Source organism: Orbicella franksi, chromosome 6 (assembly GCF_964199315.1).
Source record: "Orbicella franksi chromosome 6, jaOrbFran1.1, whole genome shotgun sequence".
In the NCBI taxonomy this organism is placed as follows: domain Eukaryota; kingdom Metazoa; phylum Cnidaria; class Anthozoa; order Scleractinia; family Merulinidae; genus Orbicella; species Orbicella franksi.
In genome coordinates this window covers 29,786,675-29,809,955 of record NC_138150.1, presented here as the reverse complement: position 1 = coordinate 29,809,955, position 23,281 = coordinate 29,786,675, and the positions used below count along the sequence as shown (strand labels likewise).

The following is a 23,281-nucleotide window of genomic DNA, read 5'->3' as shown; positions in this document are numbered from 1 at the left end:
CATTTTTTCAACAACTGCAGGCACTTTGCACCCAGCGGATTCGCACATATGTAACAACTCAGTGTGTGTAAGAACCAATGAAAAGTTTTCCATTCTGGAGCCGACGGTATCCGATTCAGCGGTTATATTTCCAACATGGCGGACTCGAAGCCTCGCGAAGATGTTTTCGAGGTTTTTGACTCTGGGGAGGTAAAAGGACGAGGATTAAAAGCTTTAAAATCCTTGGCACCTGGGGATAAAGTACTGGAATCTACCCCATCTGTCTACGTTTTGAGTAACAGTGTCCGTGGGCAGTGCTGCGACTTCTGTTTTTCCAAAAGCGAAGATCTCCAGCGCTGTTCAAAGTGCAAGTTAGCTCGATATTGTAACCGAGAATGTCAAAAGAACGCTTGGAAGGATCATAAAACCGAATGCGAACGCATACTGAGTGTTTCTCCGAATATTCCCACTGATCTGGTGCGACTAATGGCGAGAATCATGCAACAGCAACAATTGCAGTCTGGTAAAATGTCGTCCATTTACACCGCTCTTGTTTCGCATCAGAAAGAGTTTGATGATGAAAGAAAAGAGGCTTTTTCTGCCATCGTAACGGTACTTAACCAATTTGTTGGCGAGAGGGATTTTCAGAAAAGCTCTTCTGGTGAACTGTTTAATCTCTTTGGCAAAATATCATGCAACAGTTTTACTATATGTGATGCAGAGTTGCAGCCTCTCGGTATGTACAGTAATACAGTAATATCGGCAACATTATAGGGGTGCGATGTGCAAACTAAGGCCTAAGACCCCCTCTGAATTGCAAAAACTAAGACCTAAGACTCCCTTCAAATCTCAAAAACTAAGAGCTAAGACTCCCTCCAAAGCTCAAAAACTAAGACCAAAGACAACCTCCTCTGAATCTCGAACAAAGGAAGCAGAAAATATTTTTCTCACACACATCTAGGAGTCTGGGTGCTAGTGTGCGGGGGGTCAGGTCACATGGTTTGTCATTGTTTGCCAGTTTTCTTGTTGCTTGGTTCAGCTTGGCATTTCTCCCAGTTGTGTGTGAGAAATTTATATTTATTATCATTGAAGTATTGTTGTTCTTCTTCTCTGGCTGCTATCTAGCTTATGTAGTTTTATTTCATTCTCTTTAGGTGTCGGCATCTATCAAACTCCATCTCTCTTGAACCACTCATGTCTTCCAAACTGTGTTGCCATTTTCAATGGCACTAAACTCCTTGTTCATGCAACAGAACAAATCAAACAAGGCGACGAACTCACAATAAGCTATACAGAACTGCTTTGTCCAAGTTACCAGAGAAAAGAAGATTTGAAGAACCGTTACTTGTTTGGATGCAGTTGTTCCAAATGTCTTTCTCCTTTGGAAGAAGATGGACTTATGCTAAGTCTGCAGTGTTCTAATTTTAGCTGTAATGGAGCAGTACCAAGAGATTTGTCAAGTAATATTTTCAAAAATACTTCAGTTATCTTCAGTTGTTAAAGAGTCTGAAGTGGTCAGATTGCCAAGATTTTTGAGGACCAGTGGTCATATCAGTCAGACATGTTCAAATGAACACTTTGACATTGAGACTAATATGGTTATGACATCTGTAAAGAATATTTCTTCACAGGTTCCCCGTCAGGGTCTCTTATACTCCTTTAGTTATATTTGCTTTTTCCTCAATCTCCAGGTGGTGGTTTTGTTGTTTGCAATACATGTGGTAAAGGACTATCAGACAAAACTGCAGCAAGTAAAGCACAAGCTATCATCTCAAAGTCAGAAGAAACATTAAAACAAATCAAAGCTTTGGAAAAAATGTACAACTTTGAGGCTATCCTTGATCTTGCAGAGAATATTCTAGCAGTGCAGAAAGGCTTCTTTCACAAGCTGCACTTCAGCAGGGTTGGCATTCTTGATAAAGCTATGGATGCATGTATCTATCTTGAATTGTGGGATAGAGCATTGGCATTTGGACTTCAAACAATGGATGCTTACAAGCTGTATTATCCAAGAAACCATCCAAGTGTAGGCATTCAGTTGTTTAGAATAGGTACGTGATCAAACCATCATCTATTTGATTTGTAAACAAATTGAAGCAATAGCTGCTGATTTGGGGGAGGGGAGACTCACATTTGAAAAGCTTGGGAATGTTTATCGGAAAATTTGTGATTTAAACTCCGACTAAAGGAGACCAATATCTGCATGGCTTGAGCTTTATTTGACTCATAAAAGATACCACCTATTGGCTCAATTACCAGCAGCTTTTCGGGAAAGGAGCCCTTGTTAGTAGTGTGGACTCAAGAGACCCACTGAAATCGAGCCTAAATTAAAGTGGAAATAAGGGCATTTTTTGATTCACATTTCTTGGAGTGCACCCTAAAAGATACTTTGACAGCGAGAAAAAGTGCTGTTTCATCACAAACACCCTAAGTGAGACCAGAATCCTGGATTTATACCCCTAAACGAGATGACGAGCATCCTGGACCTTTTCATATGGGAGCCCCCCCCCTCCCCTTCCCTGGGAGCTGATCACATGACTGTATGTTTGTTATTGGCTTAGAAATGACAAAAATCTGAGACCATCATGAAATTGTTTCTGATGTCTGAGACAGCCTGTTGTTTCATAGCATCTACTTGTTTCAGATAAAGATAATGTAAGGGATAGACCATTATTTTTTTAAAGGGAGAAGAGGGTAGTTGGGCAATTTTGGAAAAAAAATTCTTGCACAGCAAAAACTGCTGAAAAAAAAAAATTGTGCAAGGGGAGCCATGGGGAAAAAAATCAAGCAAGTGCTTTCTACTATCCAAGTCCTGTGTTTGACTTTAAAAAAAGTTCTTGCAGAAGTTACTGCCCACTTGAAAAAGTAGTGCACAACATAAAGGTGAGAAAAAATTTCATGAAAATTGCCCAACCGCCCCTTCTCCCTCAAAAACTGATGGCCCATCCCTAAACTGTATTTTGGTTCCCCTCTTTTTGTGCCCACTACCTGGAGTGAGTGAGAGCATGTGGGATGGGAAGGATAAAGACAGTGACAACAAACTGTGGGGTTTTGTCAGATCGCCAATCTCTGTGAAACAGATTGAATGACATGTTTTAAGTATTCCATTGTCACTGTTTTGCTATAATCAGTGCCTTCACTGGCAGATGTTTGTTCATGTAGCAGAGCACAAAAACACCTTATTTCAGTCACAAATTTACTAAGTGGTTTAAATAAACAGTTTTACACAGACATTCCTTGTCCTACTTACTTTGTCTTTTACAAGAAAAAGTCAAAACATTTATGGTGATAAATTGTGATACCCAAGTTTGTTAAAGTGGTTTGCACTGTATCCGTTTACATGTAGACAAACAAATGGCGTGCTTCTTTAAAAATACTTCTGTGAGCCTACATCAGGTACATTGAAAATGGTTGGCCATTCAGTAGCAGCTATTACCAAATCTAAATCTGAATTTCAGGCAAACTCCAAGTATATTTGGACAAGCTAAAAGATGGTTTTCAGACTCTACTACAGGCAGAGGCTATTCTCAAAGTTACGCACGGGAACCACCCACTTGTACAAGAACTGCGGGAACTTATTGCTCAGACGTTAGAGGAACTAAGGGTGGAACAGAACAGGACAGTTCAAGGAATGGAGTTAATATGATTTGTAATGTGAAGTATGTCAATTTGCTGCAGAACTGAGCATTTGGTAGATATGTGATTTTATCAGCTTATTGCAGGGCTTGTAAGGTGTGCGCACAAAAATAAATGTGTTAAATCTCAGGGTGCCTTGAAAAACCACCTTTTCCAACCCTTTTCAAAGTTCATACTTCCGGTGAAAATTAAGCCTGGTCCTCATATCCCGCCGACCTACCAGCGACGTAGTCACCGGTTGCAACTGACAACGTTCGGCGATCTGTCCCAGTAGGTCCTCGGTGCACCTGCGATGGATCGCAGATGTACTCAAATTTGCGCGAAATGCAAATCGAATTGGCGCAATTTTCAACCATTCCACCTGTAAATATGGATCGAATCGTCCTTCTAGAGTACGTTGCGTCCGCGGATGATGTTCACATAAAATATTTTCACCGCTGACAACCGCCGGCTTGCCTGCGAAGTTGAACTCAGCTCAACTTCGCAGGCAAGCCGGCGGTTAATGCCTGGGACAGATTTTGATTCGGCGATAAATATTCACATATGCCGTAACGGTGTTCCAGGCCCAGGTATGTCCAGGTATGTCCTGGTGTGTCCCAGGCCCAGGTTGTCTCAGGTATGTCGGTGGCATATGAGAACGAGGCTTTAGCTGGCTTATTGTTTCTGCGGTTTCCGGGGTGGAAATGAAAAATTTGCAGAGAACAGAGTAGTGTACTTTCTCGTCTCGCGGCTACGCCACGCGAGCCTCTGCTGTGCGCGTGCCTGTGCTCTAGAGGCCGCCATGCCTCCCTCTGGGAATGAGACTCGCTGTCAGTCAACCCCTCTGTTCATTCAACTCGAGGAGAATGACCACCTTGTCATTTATTAAATAAATCTTTTATTAGCTCAATGAAAGACAATCTACAAACCATAGGAAATGGAAGTCTAAAATGTCTGACAAAGTAACCTAGTCTATGCGCTTTCTATATCTACAAGATATTCATTATCTATGCCTTGGAAGAGACAATTTACATCTCTGGAATGAACAGGCCATATTGGTATCCTCGGTAACGGACTGGAACTAGCGTGCAATTGAGGATGAGCCTCCATTGCAAGCTAGTTCCAGTCCAATACCGAGAATACAAATATGGCCTATTGGGTGACTCTTTGTGACTTTGTACAAATCTCGTGTAATGCCCTCCTTTTACTTATAATTTTTCGCACAAAGACGTTCACAAATAAATGTGAAGGATTTTAATTTACCTTCTGATGAAGGAAGAAAACGTTATTTCGAGTTCAGCAAGAAGCTCCCACAAATAAAGGGCATTCATTAATGGTAGTCATTTTCAAAGCGCAAACAGAAAACACCCTCGGTAAAGGAGAGTTCACATTTTTAGAACTTAGTACACGTATGCACTTTGACTAAGTTAGAGGTGGCAAGCCTTTTAGGAAGAACTTCTTGCTAAATGCATTTGTAATATGGAGACAAAACTGGAGGCCGTGACTGTGAATGAAGCCATATTTCCAAGCAGTTTCGAACTAATGATAGCTAGCTATTGAACACCTGGAAAAATCTGCTAGCTAATATTAAACGTGAGAGGACTATGTAGCACTAGTGGAATTATTCCTACTTGGACCACAAACGGAGGATAAAATCAAACATGATTAAAATCAGTGTCCACACTACGCCGGAGAAATTTGAAAACGCAGCTCTATTTCGGCTACGGTTTGGCCTACCGTCCACTCTAGTCCGTCACGAAAACGGAGCTTTTCGAAACGTTCTTCAAACAGGAGGAATTTGAAAACGTCGGCTTTTCGTTTTCGTGTGGACGGAAAACATTTTGAAAACGGAGCTTTTCGAAAACGATGACGTCACGATAATCATGTGATTTTCCTGACCGAGTTTTCCTCAAACACAAATGTGAAATGACCGGTTATTGTAAGTTGCGTTTCCAGACTCCTCGGGCGTAGTATGTACTGTGCTTAATTAAGGGAAAAAACGAACACTGACCCTTCTGTAGAGCTACAGGAATGCACGCCTTCGCTTTCGATTATATTAATTTTACAACTTGCAATAAATAAAGAATTAATACAGAGCTCAGTGGGTTATGTTCTTCACACTGTTCAGTAGAAACACCTTTCAAACATCTTTTCTCAAGATAATGTAGGAAATAAATAGTAAGTTTAAGGTGAAATATTTCTCACGGGTAGCCGAGTAGGTGGGAAAGTTTCCAAACGACTATAAAGTCCAGTAAATTTCAAGCGATGGAGACATGCAAGGAACGTAACAGCTCAATATTTCTTACACAAATCCCCGAGGGAATTTTAGCATCTTCAGGTTACTTCACTCAAATTCCCCTCCACTAAACTATGGTGCCAATGAATCAAACGTTTTATACAGGTTACATAGCGAGAACCCGAGAATTGCATGTTCGACGTTGCCGTGAGGAAGAATGTAAGAGTGAAAGCAGGATTGTTGTACTGAAAACTTCCGCTTTTAGGATAACAGAACACTTTTCTCAATACTTCACCTTCCCTTTGAAACTCGCGAACACAATTTCTCCTCGTCTCGTGAGTCTTTCCATCCGATATCCTTTGAAAGAGTAAGTCAGGTACAACATTTTGGCAGAAATTTTCATTTCTTTTCATCGGCACTTTGGATAATCATATCTTTTGATTCTCGTAACATATCTGCGGGAATATAGAACAGTAATGTGTATAGAAACTCGAACGGTGGTCTTTGCCAGCACTAAACATGTTAAAGCAAATTCTTAAATTAAGGACATCAACAAAAAAAGGAGCTTTCAAACTGGTAAACTCCGCACGGACAGCAATCTGACTACAGTTCCTTGCCACAGCGCTGTAGCACCATGGTTAACTTGCTCCTAAACTCAGTAGTTAGTCTATCGGCACACAGTTTTGGTTCAAATATTAATCCTGATATTACATATAGTACAGTAATTAAATAATTTAACATGGATTTATAAATAAATATATAGCTTTTTCAGAACTGGTGTGACCTGAAGGCCAGATTTGTTTGGTTGTCCTTTGTGAAGAGGTGAATGTCATCTAAAAATCATAAACGCCAACAAATAAAAACTTGCATACGCGTAATTCTGGGTTCTGGGAAAGAAAACGATCGAAGTTCTATTTTGCTACTTTTGCTATATTTTCACGAAAAGCTTACAATAAAAACTTCAATATTTAGAGCGGTTTTTCGTCACTAAAGTGTCGAAAATCATTCCATCTGCTTTGTTTTTGCATTACTTTGCTTTGTGATTGGTTTAAAAATCTCGCGCCACTTTAATTTTCTCATCCAATCAGAAGTAAAACCAAAACCAATCGCGACTCGCCAGACACTATTTTCCCGCGCTTTGTGCCGGCTACATATATCAGTTTGGTTCGAGTTTTCATTGGTTCAGTGGATTGTCTAAGTCCTTTGTGATTGGCCAGAGTAATTACTTTGGTTTTGGTTTTCGGACACTCATAGAGCGGTTTTCAATTGAGTGTCGGAAAACCAAAACTATAGTTATCACTCTGGTAATCGCTAAAGACAGAGATAATCCGGTGAACCAATCAAAACTCAAAGTAAAACGCATCGAGCTAACGCGAAGCGCGGGAAAACGACTGGGAGCGAGGCACGGTTGGTTTTAGTTTTGGTTTTACTTTCTGATTGGATGAAAAAGTGGCGCGAGTTTTTAACTCAATCGTGTTGCACAGCAATGCAACACCAACTACTTTTCGATGCTCAAATAGAAACCACTTCAACGCCGAGGAAAATTTCATGAAGAAACAATTGTGCTGTTTTCAGCCTTTCCCAGTTAAATACATAAATTTTATACATGCGCAGAAAATACAGCCAATAGGAATACAGGAAAGCCCTTGTATGTTCGACGGTATTACACTCGGACCTTCCCATCGTGGGCCGCATTGACTGTGTTAGCCACCTAAAGGTTCGTGTCCATACCGCGAAAATACAAGTGACTCGTGCGATATATAAACAATAGCCTCCATTTGGCACGAAAATATGCTAGGATATTTCTCCGCGGACATTATCTGTTCCGAAAGGCGAACAGTCTTCCGAGAGCGTAGCTCGAGGGAAACTGTGAGCTTCGGGGAACAGATAATGTCCAAGGACAAATATCCGAGCATATTTTCACCCCCAAATGGAGGCTATTGTGTTTATTTTTCTTCAAATCTTTTTCGCATCGCGCGCAGTTTTGAAAATTGGGGAATGTTCTCGAATATTCCCCAGTTTCAGCTGGGGAATATTCGTTCACGTGACGTGTTTAGACCAATCGCGCGCCAGCGAAAATATTTGATGGATTAAAATCCACGGTATAGCACTAGAAAGCGTTGAATAACTAGAATATACATGTATACTCTAGTTGGATTAGATCGAACACAACGACCATGCGAAAATAATCTGGCTACATTGACAGAATCTAAAACGTCCGTTATATACATGTCAAGAAACTCGTGAAATAAATATAGACGAATGTATGCAGTCCTCGTGGATGTACAGTGGATAAAATCTTGTGAAGTTATTTGCTCATTTAATATACCGCTTTAAAATTTAAGTATGTCATAAATTACCAAGCACGAAATTAACACGTAAACGAACCACAAAAATATCAAGAAACACCCTGACACATATTTGGTCACGCTTGGTCCTCCAAGTTCCGCTCGGCCAAATAATTTCGTGTACCTTCTAACCAACAGGAGAATGAAACATAGAATCGCACACACGCTATACGTGACAACACTTATGGATAATGTTCCTGCGTTGACTTTGAATGTAGTACCCTGGTAGGAGAGAAGAAGAAGAAAAAAGTTGAGTTCATGTAAGTTATATACGCAGCGACATTTTTGAACTTGCACAGAAAAGGCATCACGCTAGACACGAATTGACTAAAAACATTTTAAAAGAGCATGTGAAACTTCGTAATCAGTGAATTGTTTTTGTAGCTCCATCAGAAACTATTTTGCTCATGCTAATGAAATAAATATTGTAAACAAAGATTCTCTTATTGTAGAGGCTGATAACTCATTGGCGCCAGTGCATATATCCGGACGATCGCCTTTTCTCCTACTTTTCTTCGTTGATTTTTTTCCCGCGACGTTTCGACTATCCCCCCTCCCCCCGCCGCCACCAACTCATTGCTCCTTGGCAGTGAAAGGGTGGTGGGGGAGGGGGGGGGGAGAGGGGAAAGTCAAAACCCTACCTACCCTACGAGGATGAGTGTTCCTGCACCTTTTATTGTATCCAGGAATGACGATAGAACATTAGCTTGAAATAACTACAACCACAGGAATACCGAACTAACTACATCATAAATATGATCACCTGAACTTCGTGATAAATGGTAGCAATCACCCACGGCGTCCCCAGGCCAAGGAAAACATTGACCGAGTTGCTGCCAGTTACGTTTCCAACAGACGCATCCGCGTACTTCTCGTTCACAGCTGCTGTTTTACTGGCAAATAAGTCTGGAAGACTGGTTCCCAGTGCCACAAACAAAATGGCGGTCGCCTCGGGTTCGAGTCCAATCAAGCAGCCAAATATGGTGGCCAAGTCTCCCACTATGGTAGTGACCAGGCCAATCATCATCAGCGCCACAACAAAAGTCAGCCAGCCGCCAAGCCAAGTACAAGGGGGAACGAATGCAAAGATCACCTGTTGGAAAGCAACACGATGCTGGTTCATAAAAAGCAAACAATTAACAAAGAAAATGAAAGTTCGTTAGGTGACCCAGACACTTAACTGAAAAAAAACACGTGGTACGAGCTTACGTATACAGCTCAATTCTTCATATAACCATGTGAGACAATCTTAATAGGATAATATCTTGGCCGCACGGGTTTAGCCAAGCTGGATGGTACATAAACGACCGAGGGGCAGCCTCTTAGCGTGATCTCTCGTAACCTTTTGAGAAGGAAATCACTTTATGACGTTGCGACCTAAGAATCTAATAATGCATGACGTTGCTGGTTCTATCAGCTGTCTTCAATGTGCAATAAGTACTGTCTATGCCAGGTAATATCAGACTCGTACCCAGTCGCTATTCACGTGGTTTGGGGAGGAGAGAAGATTGGATACTAGAGTGGATTAAGGCCCGCGGGGTCCTTCCCTCTACCCGCGCGTTCCACTCGATCTAGACCGCTTTCTCGTGGAAAAAAATCCAATCTGACCCTTAAATAGCGACTGGGTGCGAGTCTGAGGTAATAATACACGGATTTACGAAGAGCAACACATATTTTGTAAAATTTCCAGATCAGCCCACCTTCCAAGCAAATGTAAAGAGGTGCATGACGTAATCGAGTGTTGTGGCATTCTCCACATCTCCGCCATTAACTGTCATGGCTTCTCTGAACTGCGCACCCCATGTCTCGGATCCAAAGTCCAGGCGGCGAAGGTTAAAAGTTGCCAGCGATACAACCCGATTAAATAGCTGGCGATACTCTAAAAAACACAATCACACGAGCAAATAAGAGTCCGTCCCGAGATATCAATACCCCTATTATACCATTCTTTTGCTTTGGGGTCAAATTCGTTCTCATTTTAAACTCTTACCCTATACTACATCACGATCAGCCTGATTTAATTTTGCAACCCTATTCCAGACGAGGCACCAAAACCCCTAACCTATCCCAGACCAGCTATTTCCATGCAGAAACCTTTATCACCATCATAGTCCAACATACTCTACACAACCCCGGGGGAAAGAACCCTGTTCTATACTGCATCATTTATACACTGGCCACTTTCACGGTGAATTATACCCTATTCTAGACCAAAACTCTCTGATTTCTATACCGTATCCCAGACTAAACTGCCTGAAAACCATACCCTTCATAGCGGCACATGCCCACATAGCTTATGGTATGTACCCACATAGTACACCCACATAGTACCCCCGGGGGGTTAAACGCCTTTTTAGTGATGATCAAGTCCTAAATTTCTGTAAACAACTTGTTTACTCAACATTTATATTTAAAAGTTGAGAGATTCCAGCAATTGATCAGAATAGCAACGGCCCCGCTTACCGTCATCATGTACAATAGTGACTGCCGCGCTCCTTATACTTCCAATTTTTGCTCCCTCCGACGTTTCCACAAGTTTCACCAGAAATGTTTCGTCTTTTTCAAAATCTTTATCGTCGATAATGTCTATTGTAATGTATTTTACTTGCTCGCCGTGTTCAAAGACCAACGTTCCAGACCCCCCGTGATAATCCTTGCCATTTACCGCAGTCTGGTCCATGGTTTCCCACGTGACCACAACCTTCCCATCGGTACCTTGGGTCCTCTCGACTTTGATGGGAGCTTTTCCGATGTTTTCCGTTATGACGTAGCTTGGCCTCTCCAGTGAGAAGGTTCCGGGTTCTGTAATGTGATGGTGAAAAGACAAGACACTTAACTCTTACGGTGCCTCTCCAACCAGGTATATAAATGGGTACTGGCGAATTTAATGGTGGGGATAACACCACGATGGACTAGCATCTCATCCAGGGGGCAGTAGAAATACTCCTAGTCGCATCATGCTACAGAAACCGATACAAGCTCAGGCCTGATGGGCCACTTGGCTCGTATGCAGACTTTACCGACCCCCTCCAACTCCCGGCCCCGACAGGAGGTAAACAACATTTCCCCTCGTTTGTCCAAGAATTGTGCCTTTCTCCGATAATTCTACAACTTACCATCATCATTAATAATAGTAACTTCAGTAATGCTTTGTTCTCCTATTTCCACCGTATCATCATTGCAGTCAAACCTAGACAGCTTTAGGAAGAACACTTCATTTTCTTCCCATTCGTTGTCATCGATAATTGTGATGTCGATATGTTTCAGGGTTTCTCCAGCTTTAAAGACGAGAACATCTTTTTTGGCCTCGTAGTCCGAACCAGACATGGCTGTGCCATTGATGGTTTCATAACTAGAGAAATGAAAAACAGAATTAGATATTTCAATATCCATTAGGAGTCGGTGTAGACGAGTCGACAGAGCGCTGGATTCAGTTTCAAATTGCGTGTATTGCCTCCTAGGAAATCAGATTGCGGTTCAGAGATACCCTAGATCTGCCAAACATTTCGAGATTTACTGGCATTTCACGAAGGTCTCCGAACATCGACAACTATACTCCAATTGTTCCAAACTAATTTTCGGTGCATGGCAGTCACAAAATGAGAGCTAGAAGGATCACTACTTTATTAGTACGAAGCGTGTGAAAATATTGATGGTGGGTCATGTTATAAGCAAGTACAAGCTTCAAAATAATGGACAGGTTACACTTACTTTACACTCGCTGTGATTTTCGTGTTCCCAGTCCTCTTGACTCCAATGCGGACAAGTTTCTCGTTTTCATAAACAGCACACTTCGGAGCAGCAAATTCAACGCGAGCTGGCGGAACCTTTCCAGCTGTAAGAAAAAACCAAAAAAACAAAAAGGAATCACAATGTTCACTCATCCGTTTCGCGGCATAGGCGGTTCTCTATTCTTAGCACTTTCAATCAGTAAAATAACTAAGGGATTGCTGGTTTTATGCCTTTGCTTTAAAGTTCTCCGCCAATCAAATGCAAACCTTGAAAAGCAAGCGGGAGTGTTGTGACCTGCATGGGTTACGCGCGTTTCACGTGTATGGTAGAATGTAAGTCGATTTGTGTCATCCGAATCCTGGCACGTTCGATCAGGATTATAAAAATGGGTTATTGACCAAGCGTGAGGTCAAGATGCCTGGATATTGGCCAAGTTCCGTTTTCTGCGGGTTTATGGACCGAGACGGAGTTGAGGTCCATAAAATCGCAAACAAAGAACGAAGCCAATATCCACCCATCTTAATCGAACAATAAATCTTGGACAATAAAGGATTTATTACATGGCTTTCCGGAAAATATTTCTTGTGGGACACAGCGGGTAGTCTTGAACGGGCATGATAGCGCCATCTTACCCACTCGGGTAGCCAATCACAGAGCGGGATTCCGTTCATCTTGCTCGCTCACGCAGCTAGCCAAATAATAAACTCAGTTCAGTGCTAGCAGGTAAGAATTTAAAAACCAAGCTGTGTCATTAAAATCGGGACATTGCACCTACCTAAAGCGTGACTCATAATGACAGAAGCACCAGAAGATGAGAAACCAACTTCAGATAACTCTTCATAGATCTATAAAAATAAAACAAGGAGCAAAACGGTTAAAACCGATCGAAAGAACACATAGGAAGTCGATTTTCCGAGTTTTGTTAGGGAAACACTACCTGCAGCTTGCGTAGTGCTCTGAAAAAGTGACTATTCTGATCAGTAAGTTCTGAGTAGAAGTACCGTTGAACACCGCTATTTCGAACTCCAAGGGAAAAGGAAAAATAGTTTGAAATAGCCGACAATAAATGACTGAAAGGCAAATTTAAGGGAAATGGTTTTAAGTTCGAATTAAAGGGGAATTAATTCGAGATAACCAATTAAGTTCGAATTAGCGGGGACCAACTGTAGCTATTGAACCACAGTCGTAGTTTCTCCCGACCAAACCCGAAAAATGGCACCCTATTCAAGGAAAAACAAAAACTAAGAATGGCATCAACGGGTCAACTTTCTTTCTTTTCTGTAACATTGTAAGTTAGGCATTAAGCATATAATTTGTTTTTCGTTAAGCTGGGCATTTGCACACTGCAATATTAGTTAATACAATTTAGGAACCCTATCTAAGGATCACATCGGGAACACAATACAAACAGGGGCAAAAATGATACACTGTTTATATTAAGGATCAGGAACCTCAGAAACCTGCCCTACATGTAAGCCAATAAATGGGAGTACCTACACCCTTCCCGGGTAGAAAAGACACTTTGTCATGTCATAACAAGCAGTGTACCGTATAACTAACTTACCACTCTAAGTTTAGAATCCATCTTTGGTCTAAGCTTGTGACTACCTCCAATATCTCTTATAGCACCCACTCGGTAATAACCATAGTTCTTTGGTTGTTTGGATTTAATATGGGCTGCAACAAGCTTGGCAGCATCATCTTCTGAGAGTTCTGGATTTCTGCTAACTTCCTGAAATGCAGAATAATTGTAAACTAGTTCATAACTGTTCTTTTCCTTTTCAAATCTTTTTTGCAAGTATATATCTTCCTTCTCCCTTAGTCCATCGAACAAGAAGCGAAAAAAAACAAAAATAAAAACAGAGTGAAATTGGCCATTGGAAAAAAAAAGGACTTACGCCTGGTTAAATTATTTATTAGTTTCTAAAGGGATTATCGTTTTGCGCGCAAATCAAAATTTTGAAATTTTCGGGGGTTTCTTTCTCGCCTTTTCTTATCTTTTGCTGCAGTTGTTTACCTTCTACTGGGCTTGCTTCCAGTTGAAGAATATCCGCGAAAGCATCATCGAGACGGGAAATTCTTACCACGAAGTAGTCAAGTGTAGATGAGGGAAATTTTGCTCCGAGTTTTTCACTCAAATTTCTAAGCGTGTATATTCCACGCTCAATTGACCAATCACCCTGATCTGGGTATCATTGGAAAGATCTTTTCCTGCCGCAAAACTTAAGGTAGCCGAACACAGTTTTCGCACGCGCTTTTGCTGATGCGATTCAGCGCGCGCACAAGGATTGCAAAAAACAAACACGCCGTCAATAGAGCGATCACTTTATTTGTCCAATGCCCGCATTATCTGTGCTATTTTTCTCTATAATTGAACGCAGTGTATTGACCGTTTTAATCTTTTATTGCAAAGATATGTTACAAAAGGTAACTATGCAAAGAACCCAGCAATTCTCAGCTTTTTCGTTGTTACCGAAAGAACCCAGTTAAATGCAGCGCATGCGTAGTAAGTCGAAAAATTGCGATTGAATGAAAAATTGCTTTCTCGGAAATACGCCTTTTTCTCGAGAACCACTCATTAGAATTTCACGAAATTTGGCGCAAAAATACTTTAGGAAATAAGTAACTGGAGTATTGAAAAAAATTGAACTTTAACAAAGGGAATTCTGGATATTCCAGTGAACCTTCAACAAGGGATAATTAAAGATCTCTCTGTTAAATTATTATCAAAATGGTGTTAACTTGTGAGTATTATTACAAGCTTGCTGCATGCAAATTATAAAGAAAATCTAATGACTAGATTTTCTACAAAATCGACAAAAGTGATTTTAAAGGCCCGTTTATATTTATTCATGTTGCCATGGCAACGGCACATACCTCAGCTAAACTATCAAAAAACCAAAGTTTGTGTTGTTAACTTGCTTGCTGCCAATTTTGGCGACCGAGGGATCAAGGGTTTTAGAGGAAAAGGTGTAACTTTTTTTAAGAGCAACTCAAAATTAGTTAAATGGCCAAGATTGTGAGTCTTGTCTTGTCAAATCGGAAAGTTATGGCTTCGCAAAGTGAGTATAGAATGTTGCAGATGTTATGATGGGAAGTTACAGTACCAAACTCTCTAGAATTCCCCGACTTTATCCATATTTGCGCCATTTTGAAAGACACGTAACATCGAAACTTTCCCAATTTAAGATGCTCTTTCCAGCAATGTCAATGTATTTTCGCGACTATGGCAATACCTAACGTTGATGACAAAAAATCGTGGATAGCTTGACGTTTCTGTAATTTTCGTGGTGATTTCCAGAAAATTCACGCGTGTTGCAGCAGTTAGGTTGTCAGCGGTATTGCGTATCACTCGTGACCAGACGGAAGAGTCGATGGAAGAAGAACGATTCTTCAGACAACGCAACACAGATTGATCTGCTGGGAAAAGGATGATCGTAAAAGATGGAATGAAGAAAATGTAAGTGATTTATGATAGCTTATGATCGCGTATGTATGCCATATTCCCAAATTTTAAAACAGGTTAATCCCTTCTTTTATGTTACTATACAAAATACGCAAACAAATGCACATAGCAACTGTTTGTAAAACTGTAGAATCATGAATTCAACTACTTACCTTTATAAAACTCGTGACTTCTGGGTCATGGGTACATTTGGGTGTAGACAGAGCTTTGGAACCCTCAGCTGTTTATGATGGAAAGAGAAAAATTCCTTTAGTGTTGATGATGTTCCTTCCTGTTTTAATTATGCGTCACCCTCCCCCTGAAAGAATACATTTTAACCTTTTCTTACCCCCCCCAAGACAAAAGTTACAACAAACATGCTAACAAACAAATTTTGTACAAGAAAGGCTAAAACAAACACAAGCAAAATGTAGCACAAGGAAAGAAATTTGTCAAGTGGAAATCTGCACATTATCCTATCTTTACAAATTAACATAGAAACTACATGTACAGTTACTCATCGAGTCTCACACTTGAAGTGATCATCAAACTGTGCTCTTAGCAGTAGTTGAAACAAAATTTAAACTGACTCATAGGGGGCATGTGGAGTGATCCTGTTTCTAATTGGCTGCATAGAACTTGTTCTCATATCCTGCATTTTGTTACAAGTGTTACCTTTGTTTAGAAGAATAATGAAAGTGAGAAGTGGACCTGTGCCATTTCCAGTTACATTGCATATCAATATTAATTGTAGTTCAGCTTGTCAGTGTGGTGGATTTTTCCAGAGGTAGATCTAAGACCTCTTGTACTTTAGAGGGTGGGGTGTGCAAATATTTTTCTGACCCAATCATGCCTTAAATTTAGGTGGGAGCCCAAACATTATGTGTCCCCTCTGATTCCCTTCCCAAGATCCAGCACTGGGTTTTCTGTCTGCAGCCCTACTTGAAGCTGTTCTTCAAACTTTGTCACAACTATCCTTACTAGAAACTATAGGCTTTTTAACAATGTTCTTGATGCCAACATTCATAATAAATAAAAATGTAACCATGTGTTAAATTGATGCACAAATGAATTAAACCAGACTTAAAAATTTGTAAGGTAAAATACAGCTGAACCCCACTTATTTTGAACTCTCAGGGAAAACAAAAAATAGCTAGAAATAGCAGGATTTCAAAATAACCAACAGATAGTGAATGATGTGAGGGCATTAATCTAAGGGAAATGGTTTTGAGTTTGAAATAACAGAGAATTCAAAATAACCGAGTTCAAATTAGTGAGGTCCAACTGTATCATAAAGTTCAAGTTTGAAAACCTTCAGGAAATCTTTCACTGTCTAATTCTTTTTACAGTCAGTGTAACAAGTACATTCACTACTTTGAAAAATGCTTTTTCAATTTGTAAATAAATATTCTTTATAAACGATATGTTAAAGACCTCACCGAGGCATTATCTTTCCTGCTGACAAGTTAATTATTTTTAGTTATCAATATTTAAAACCTTTTCTCCTATATCCATGAATGAAATAATAATTAATTGTGACACACACGTTCATTTCAGAAGTTGAATAGATTCTCCTCAGTTTCCCTTTACAAGAACTGAACTGTATTTTGGCTGCACTGAGTTGGTTTCACATAGAGGCCAATGCAGAAATTTTGTTATTTTTTAATGCAAATATCTGGATAAGATGTAAATGTCAAAATGTCAGAATGTCAAAACAAAAGTTGTAAATCTATATCATTCATTAGCTGTGTACTCTTGACTATTAATTAGGGATGACAGCAATATTTCTTGACAATCTGTGAACTCTTATGTTGTGTTATCCCACTGGTTTGTAAACTCAAAAACTACATATTTAGTAATATTATTATATTACATTAGATTTTCCTCTTAATCGTGGATTTATAAACTTGTTCTATACTCATTTTCAATATTTACCATGCAGAAGATAAATTACTGTCTAACGAAATTGAACGTTTGTCATGTCAAATCTTCCAGACATAGGCACTTTAATAAAGTTATGATTAATATTTGCTTGAGCAAGAATTATTCCCTTCGAAAAATTGATCTTGACCACAAATCCAGTTTTATAACATTATCTATCACAAAACTGCAAGTTCCAAGATTGGCACTGCAAAATAACTGTGTGCAGCACCTGCCAAAGCAGTTATATATTCAAATTCAACCTTAGAAAATAATAAACATGCAAATGAATTGGTGACATGTAATAGAGGAGGGGTGATGAATTACACTAATTAAGAACTGACATTGTTAATTGACAACTTGTTAATGTCCGTTATTTTTCAGGGAAAGTACACTAAATAAGAATGTTAATTTAAGACCACGTCTAATTTTCTGTCACCTTAATAAATGGCGACTTTTTGCAACCCACATTTACATTATTAAAAACGTCTTTTTTTTTTCCGGCAAAACCCACAGTTAATTGTTGACAAGTGACAAATATTCACCACAATTATGTTTGCGCTAAACACCTGCTTGTTGCTATGTATCTAGAGTAGATTTAATATCTCAACTTGACTGACTTTATATTCCGAGCATCGTTTTGAAACATGACGGTATTGACATTACATTGTTTATCATCTGGAACAGTCGTGTCACAGCAACCTCCTTCCACCGAATTAAAATTGCACCAAAGTATAAGCACGGGTCTTTTATTTTCCCATCGCAGGAGATAGTTATATGTTAGCATTCGATTGAAAGAATTAGTGGTCTCCAATCCAGCAATATTCTAATATGGTAATGATCCCACTTGATGATGATTTCTCGCAGGAGGACAGCTGAACAATTTCTTTATGCGTAGTCGTGCTAGCAACCAATATTAGAAATTTCTAGCAATTTCTCGTGTTTTGGCTTCTAAGTTGTGAGTAGAAACACACTAATTTTCAAAACGTGCAACTTTGTTGGTAATTAATGACAGTATATTGAAGAATACGACAGAAATTCGACGGAATGATAATTGCTTTCAGTAACACAGCAACCGGTGTATTTCTCACTTACACACTTAGCAACAAATTTCTCGAGGCGAGTCAAAACATTCAACGAGTTAATCTTTTATTTTGTTCTCAAACCGGACAAAAATAAACTCTCAATGACCAATTTTAGCTACTAACTGGCAACATTTTGTGAACTGTTATCACGTACAAGTTGTAAGGTCAACATTTCAATCTATATTTAGCGCTTTCCTGAAACTTAATTCACGCAAAATAACATGGGTAACGATGTTGTTTTATTTAAGCGGTACATACCGAGTTCGAGTACTCCAGTGTCTTGAGGAGAGACTTTTCCAGGGCAGCAATATTCCTTGTCGGCCATGTAAGCGATTACAACCAAAATTGGGAACAGTAGAAAAGTTAAAATTGCCTCCCACAATTCGATCACGTTCTTAGAACTCACGCTCAAGGCGATGTAAAGCCATATGTAGGCCAACATTGAGAACGAAGCGGTAACCGCGAACACTTTGATCGCCTTGATTCGGCGCTGTTCATGCATAGGAATACTCATAACACAAACTCCAGTGATTACAAGAAGATTGAAAGCCGCAGACCCAACTATCGTGCTGGGTCCGAGAGCACCAGCTTCGAACTTATTTAGTAAAACGATCTCAATGATCGCCAGTAAAATTTCCGGCGCTGACGAACCCAGGGCCATTAATGTCAAGTTAGCGACAGTGTCATTCCAAACTCGAATTTCTACAACTTCCACTTCTGTAGGATCATCTTGTTTTGCCACCTTTACCTCTTTCGTTTTACTCGTTATCGTTTCGATAGCGCACATAAAAACGTCGGCGATGATGGCAATGCCCATGAAACACCATAAAAGCGCTATCAAGTAGATAAACGTTCGTAATCCTTGATTCCAACCAGATTCGTCCAGAAATGGTAACAGCAAAGTCCCCTCGGAGCAGTTATCGACAGCCATAGCGTGGAAATCGAATTTTGTTGTGTGCTGGTCTGAACTGTGTTAGCAGAGTTTATATCGATCCGTTTGTTTTCGAAAAAAGTCGGCCGCAAAAACTAAAGAAAGCGGTTGAGTACGAGTCGTAAAATACTATACGTACTTATCACTGTTGAAATCTACAGTTTATAAAACAAATTTATCCAACGGAAATCTAAATTAGAACTTCGTGTGCAAGGACTGTAGCCTCGTGCAAATTACAGGCAAGATATTAAGTAAATGCAGTTTAGCAACCGGGATGGCAGTATTTTCTGCTTGTTTGTACACTCCGCCGTAGGCATCATCCTGTCGAAGAATACTTTCGTCTACTAACACAAGCCTCGAGGAGCACAGAATGTGATTTCCAGAAGTCTTGATTTTACCTCCATCGTAACCAACACAACTTGGTCTACTGCTGGACCAAGGCAGTGGTAATTTACATCAATTGTCCGGCACGGTATTTGACAGTTGCTAAGCGACAGAAGTCTGTTAAATGCATACATTTGACACCTTATTGATATCATTATTTGATGCTTTAATTTATGCACTTTCATGTGGTATTGAAAATTGAACATGAAAATGATTTGAAAATATCTCAGTTTCGTAAACGTTTTTCCAAACATTTTTTATTCATTATCAGCCCTCAAATAAAACTGCTGTCGGACCGGGTGTTTATTTACAGCTAAGTACAGCCAAGTGCGCTAAGTACATGTACAGCCAAGTGCACTTGGCTTTGGTGGCAGACGAAAGTGGTCGAAAATCCGAAGAACCGACTTTTCAAGCTGTATTTTCTTGTTAAGGTGGTATGCTATTTTCTAGACACCCAAGCCTTGTAAATAATAAAAGATGACGTGGAAATTAACAGCACAACACGGCAATTTATAAACAAGTTTTACGTGCAAATCAGTTTTCCGTTTCCAGCCACTTGAAGCGTCCCTATAAACCTAAAAACATGTGTTTACTGATAGGTTTACATCAGTATTGCTCAACTTGACCTATATTGATGATTTTCTTAAGAGTGATTACCATACGTGTGAAGCAGAACACTTACGTAATTAGTACAGACCGCAATTTCGTAGAGACGAGAGATTCTTTTCCGTCTCACTGGGTTTTGTTTTGAAAAACAACTGCCAATTGTTTTCGCCTGCGGGGCGCAGGAGGGCAATCAGTCTGCAGAAGCCCCCGAGTGCTCAAATCCCGAGCGGACAGCCAGCGAGCAGACTAGTTACTGAACGTAAAATTTACACCTTGAGGCAATGGTAAATTCAAACTAAAAACTAGAAATTCAGCAGTAAGTCGTGTGCGTCTTCTCTCCAGCTAATTAATATAACTCTCGTCTCTTTGAATTGTGAGCCACGCGCGGGGGCGTAGTTGCGTGAAATCATCTGACTTGCCGTGATGAATCTTCACCATCATACCCTAAATTCCTGTTTCGTTTGAACTGTTATTTTTAGCTATTTGGCCTCTTTGGTATTTATTTATTAAATATTACTTTTTTCACACCGTTAAATAAATATTGCACTGTTTATTAACGGTATTTTATTATTTGCGTGGTGCATTCCTTGCGTAATAAGTTCCGGCAAGAGAACGTGAGTCTGTTTACGTGATGCCGAGGGAGTTACTACGTGATGGTCAAAAATACATAGCGGACATTTTGATGTGTTATATCCCTGTTTTACGAGTACGCTTTTGCTTTTCACGAGATTTTCTTTGCTTCAAACCAAACTTTCACAGCATTTTGCGTTGAACTGATAAAGAGCCTACAGGGAAGCGAATTAGCAGAGGTGAATTGAAGACCCGTCAAAGACCCTGTTCGCCTTCTATACTCTAGTCTGAAAAGTCGAGCTAACTTGGACCAATTTGGGCAAATCTATGACAGCAGCGGCACAGATTTTCGCCCGTCGAACCCACTATTTTGTGAATAAAAACGCTACCTGCTAAAATCAGTATCCCCGAGCAAATCATACGGTATATGCATTGTTTTGATTTCACTGTGTACAGAGTCAGTCATCCAGTACCCGTTCTTATGTTCTTTGGGGCAAATAAACTGAGCAGGCAGAGGAGGAATTCGGCTGCGAGGAGTGAACACAAAGCCATAGTGTTTGTACTTGTTTTTCGCGTTACCGTCAGGTGTTGACAGTGAAACCTCTGTATCATAGGAACCTTTAGATTGGACTAGAGTACGATTTTCGAATTTCTAACCAGTAACGGTGTTCCCAGAGCCCTTGCTGTTCATGTTGGTTTTGGGTAGAGAGGGTAGCTCATGGAGAGAGATGGGGATGTAATGTGAAAATGTGAAGCCAGCAAACTATTGAATTGAAGTGAGTCGTACTCGCACTCGATCTCATATGCGTATTCAAATTTAAAGTCTCCTACCAATCGCGTTAACAAAGTATAAAGGGACGGAAACTTCAAAGCCTACAAGACATTTTCATTGACAGAAAATTGTAAATAATGGTCTAGTTCTGTTAAAAAATATATTTAGGTGGATTCTCTGATGTCAAATTGATAAAAGCAGACTTTTATCAAATGGTGTCGTCGTATCTTGGAAATATTTTGCCCCCCAAAAAAAGATTTACGTATGTTCGTCGTGCTCTTAGAGCATCTCGCGCACTAGCAAAGATACTTTTCTACAATTTTAGCACTCTGTTGTCCAAAATGCAGCGAAATCGCTTTGATAGTGCCTCATTAAGAAGCGTTCGTTAAAAAAGGGGCTTGCTCTACCTAACCTCTTATAACCAACCTGTGGGCTGAACGCAAAAATCTTCGCCTTGAAAAACATAGAATGTTCACAGCCCTCTATTTTCTCGTACTTTTATTCGATAGTTGAACGCGCTGATAGAATAGCGAGAGAACTGGGCACCAGCGCAAAACAGGAGACTTCACGGGGTAGGTGCTTCGTGGTCGGGCCCCGGGCCGGGGCTCGGGCTCGCTTCGCTCGATTTTTCTTTCGCGTGCGTTGAAGAATAGCGAGTAGAGCGACTGTGAGCAGCTTATGAAAAAACAGCGCTATAATGCTTCTATATTTATCAGTTACTACAGTGCCAGCCGCCACTGATCACAAAATACGTTCTGTTGACAGAAAATGTGCGTTCTTTTATACCGTTGACAGAAAACCGTAAGTAATGGTCTAGTTCTGTTAAAAATTAAACGCAAGTCCCATACATGTCTTATATCGGAGTTCTGGTCGCGCCTAGGCAATAGCGTTCGGTTTACTGGAACGTTGTTATGAAGGTGCTCGATATATCGGGCTTCCAGTTATTGTGCGCTATACAGTAACGATTGAACTGTGATCAGAGAGAATTTGGCTTTTACATCACTAGCTCGGAATTGGACCAAGCAAATTTAGCACGGTATCCTTAAGGAGCTGGGAGGGAGAATCAGAAGGTTATGGCTGGTTTTCACTAGTTATAAGCCTACGCATAAGCAGACAAACGCAGGCACAATGAGATGCTGAGAATTAGTAGTAAACGACTGGCAGTAAACGACTATAAGGGGGAGATTAAAGTTCAGGCCAAGTCAAAGGTGAAATGAAAGGCAATAATAATAAAAAGAAAACTTCAATATAAGTTGCAAAACTGAAATCAAAATTCGCGCTAAATCTGGATAAGCTTACCTTTGAACTTTCAAGTTCTGGGTGAACTGAGTAGATCCCTCCTGCGAGTGCATTTATAACTGAGGCCCCTTCCACGCTATGCCGGAGGAATTTGAAAACGGATCGAGGTTTTGCTCTGAAAACGCGTCAAGGAGGAATCCACCAGAATTTCGAGTAACAAGTGGACAAAGAATTTGTACCAAGATTAGATTTCCATCGTCTCGCAAACTTCTGTGCGACTATTTTAAATATCTTCTCGAAAAAAATCATCTCTAACAACACTAAATGTCGAAAACAAATTTTGTACTTCATATGAAACACATAACACTTAATGGCTGGTCCCAAGAGGAGCAGTGAATTTTATTTCCCGAGAATCTCAG

The 23,281-nt window shown here is 40.2% G+C and overlaps 2 protein-coding genes across 3 annotated transcripts; one reads left to right on the top strand and one right to left on the bottom strand.

Moving 5' to 3' along the window:
- The first annotated feature begins 100 nt into the window (after positions 1-100).
- LOC145489059 (histone-lysine N-methyltransferase SMYD3-like) lies at positions 101-5,688 on the top strand. Its single transcript, XM_081467961.1, has 4 exons — positions 101-715; positions 1,134-1,439; positions 1,671-2,030; positions 3,438-5,688. The coding sequence occupies exons 1-4, from the start codon at positions 136-138 to the stop codon at positions 3,623-3,625; spliced, it is 1,434 nt and encodes a 477-aa protein (XP_081324087.1). The 5' UTR covers positions 101-135; the 3' UTR covers positions 3,626-5,688.
- On the bottom strand, positions 4,476-21,348 carry LOC145489056 (sodium/calcium exchanger Calx-like). 2 transcript variants are annotated; one of them, XR_014049556.1, is made up of 11 exons: positions 18,619-21,348; positions 15,529-15,596; positions 13,475-13,642; positions 12,686-12,755; positions 11,890-12,013; positions 11,295-11,530; positions 10,642-10,980; positions 9,879-10,057; positions 8,942-9,271; positions 4,729-8,400; positions 4,476-4,669 (listed from the first exon to the last, which is right to left on the bottom strand). XR_014049556.1 is itself a non-coding variant. In XM_081467956.1 (10 exons), exons 1-10 carry the CDS (start codon positions 19,289-19,291, stop codon positions 8,164-8,166), a joined length of 2,424 nt encoding a protein of 807 aa, XP_081324082.1. In that variant the 5' UTR covers positions 19,292-21,348; the 3' UTR covers positions 4,476-8,163. The 2 variants fall into 2 exon arrangements, 1 of the variants encoding a protein (XP_081324082.1); XM_081467956.1 differs by having other exon boundaries at positions 4,476-8,400.
- Between the last annotated feature and the right edge of the window lie 1,933 nt (positions 21,349-23,281).

Excerpts from the sequence above, each read along its gene's own strand:
- LOC145489059 (XM_081467961.1), top strand. The coding sequence starts at position 136 with ATGGCGGACTCGAAGCCTCGCGAAGATGTTTTCGAGGTTTTTGACTCT. Across the intron at positions 716-1,133 it reads TGCAGAGTTGCAGCCTCTCG|GTGTCGGCATCTATCAAACT; the intron begins GTATGTACAGTA and ends CATTCTCTTTAG. Across the intron at positions 1,440-1,670 it reads AGTACCAAGAGATTTGTCAA|GTGGTGGTTTTGTTGTTTGC; the intron begins GTAATATTTTCA and ends CTCAATCTCCAG.
- LOC145489056 (XM_081467956.1), bottom strand. The coding sequence starts at position 19,291 with ATGGCTGTCGATAACTGCTCCGAGGGGACTTTGCTGTTACCATTTCTG. Across the intron at positions 13,643-15,528 it reads AAGTCACGAGTTTTATAAAG|GAAGTTAGCAGAAATCCAGA; the intron begins GTAAGTAGTTGA and ends TCTGCATTTCAG. Across the intron at positions 12,014-12,685 it reads CATTATGAGTCACGCTTTAG|CTGGAAAGGTTCCGCCAGCT; the intron begins GTAGGTGCAATG and ends TTTTTCTTACAG.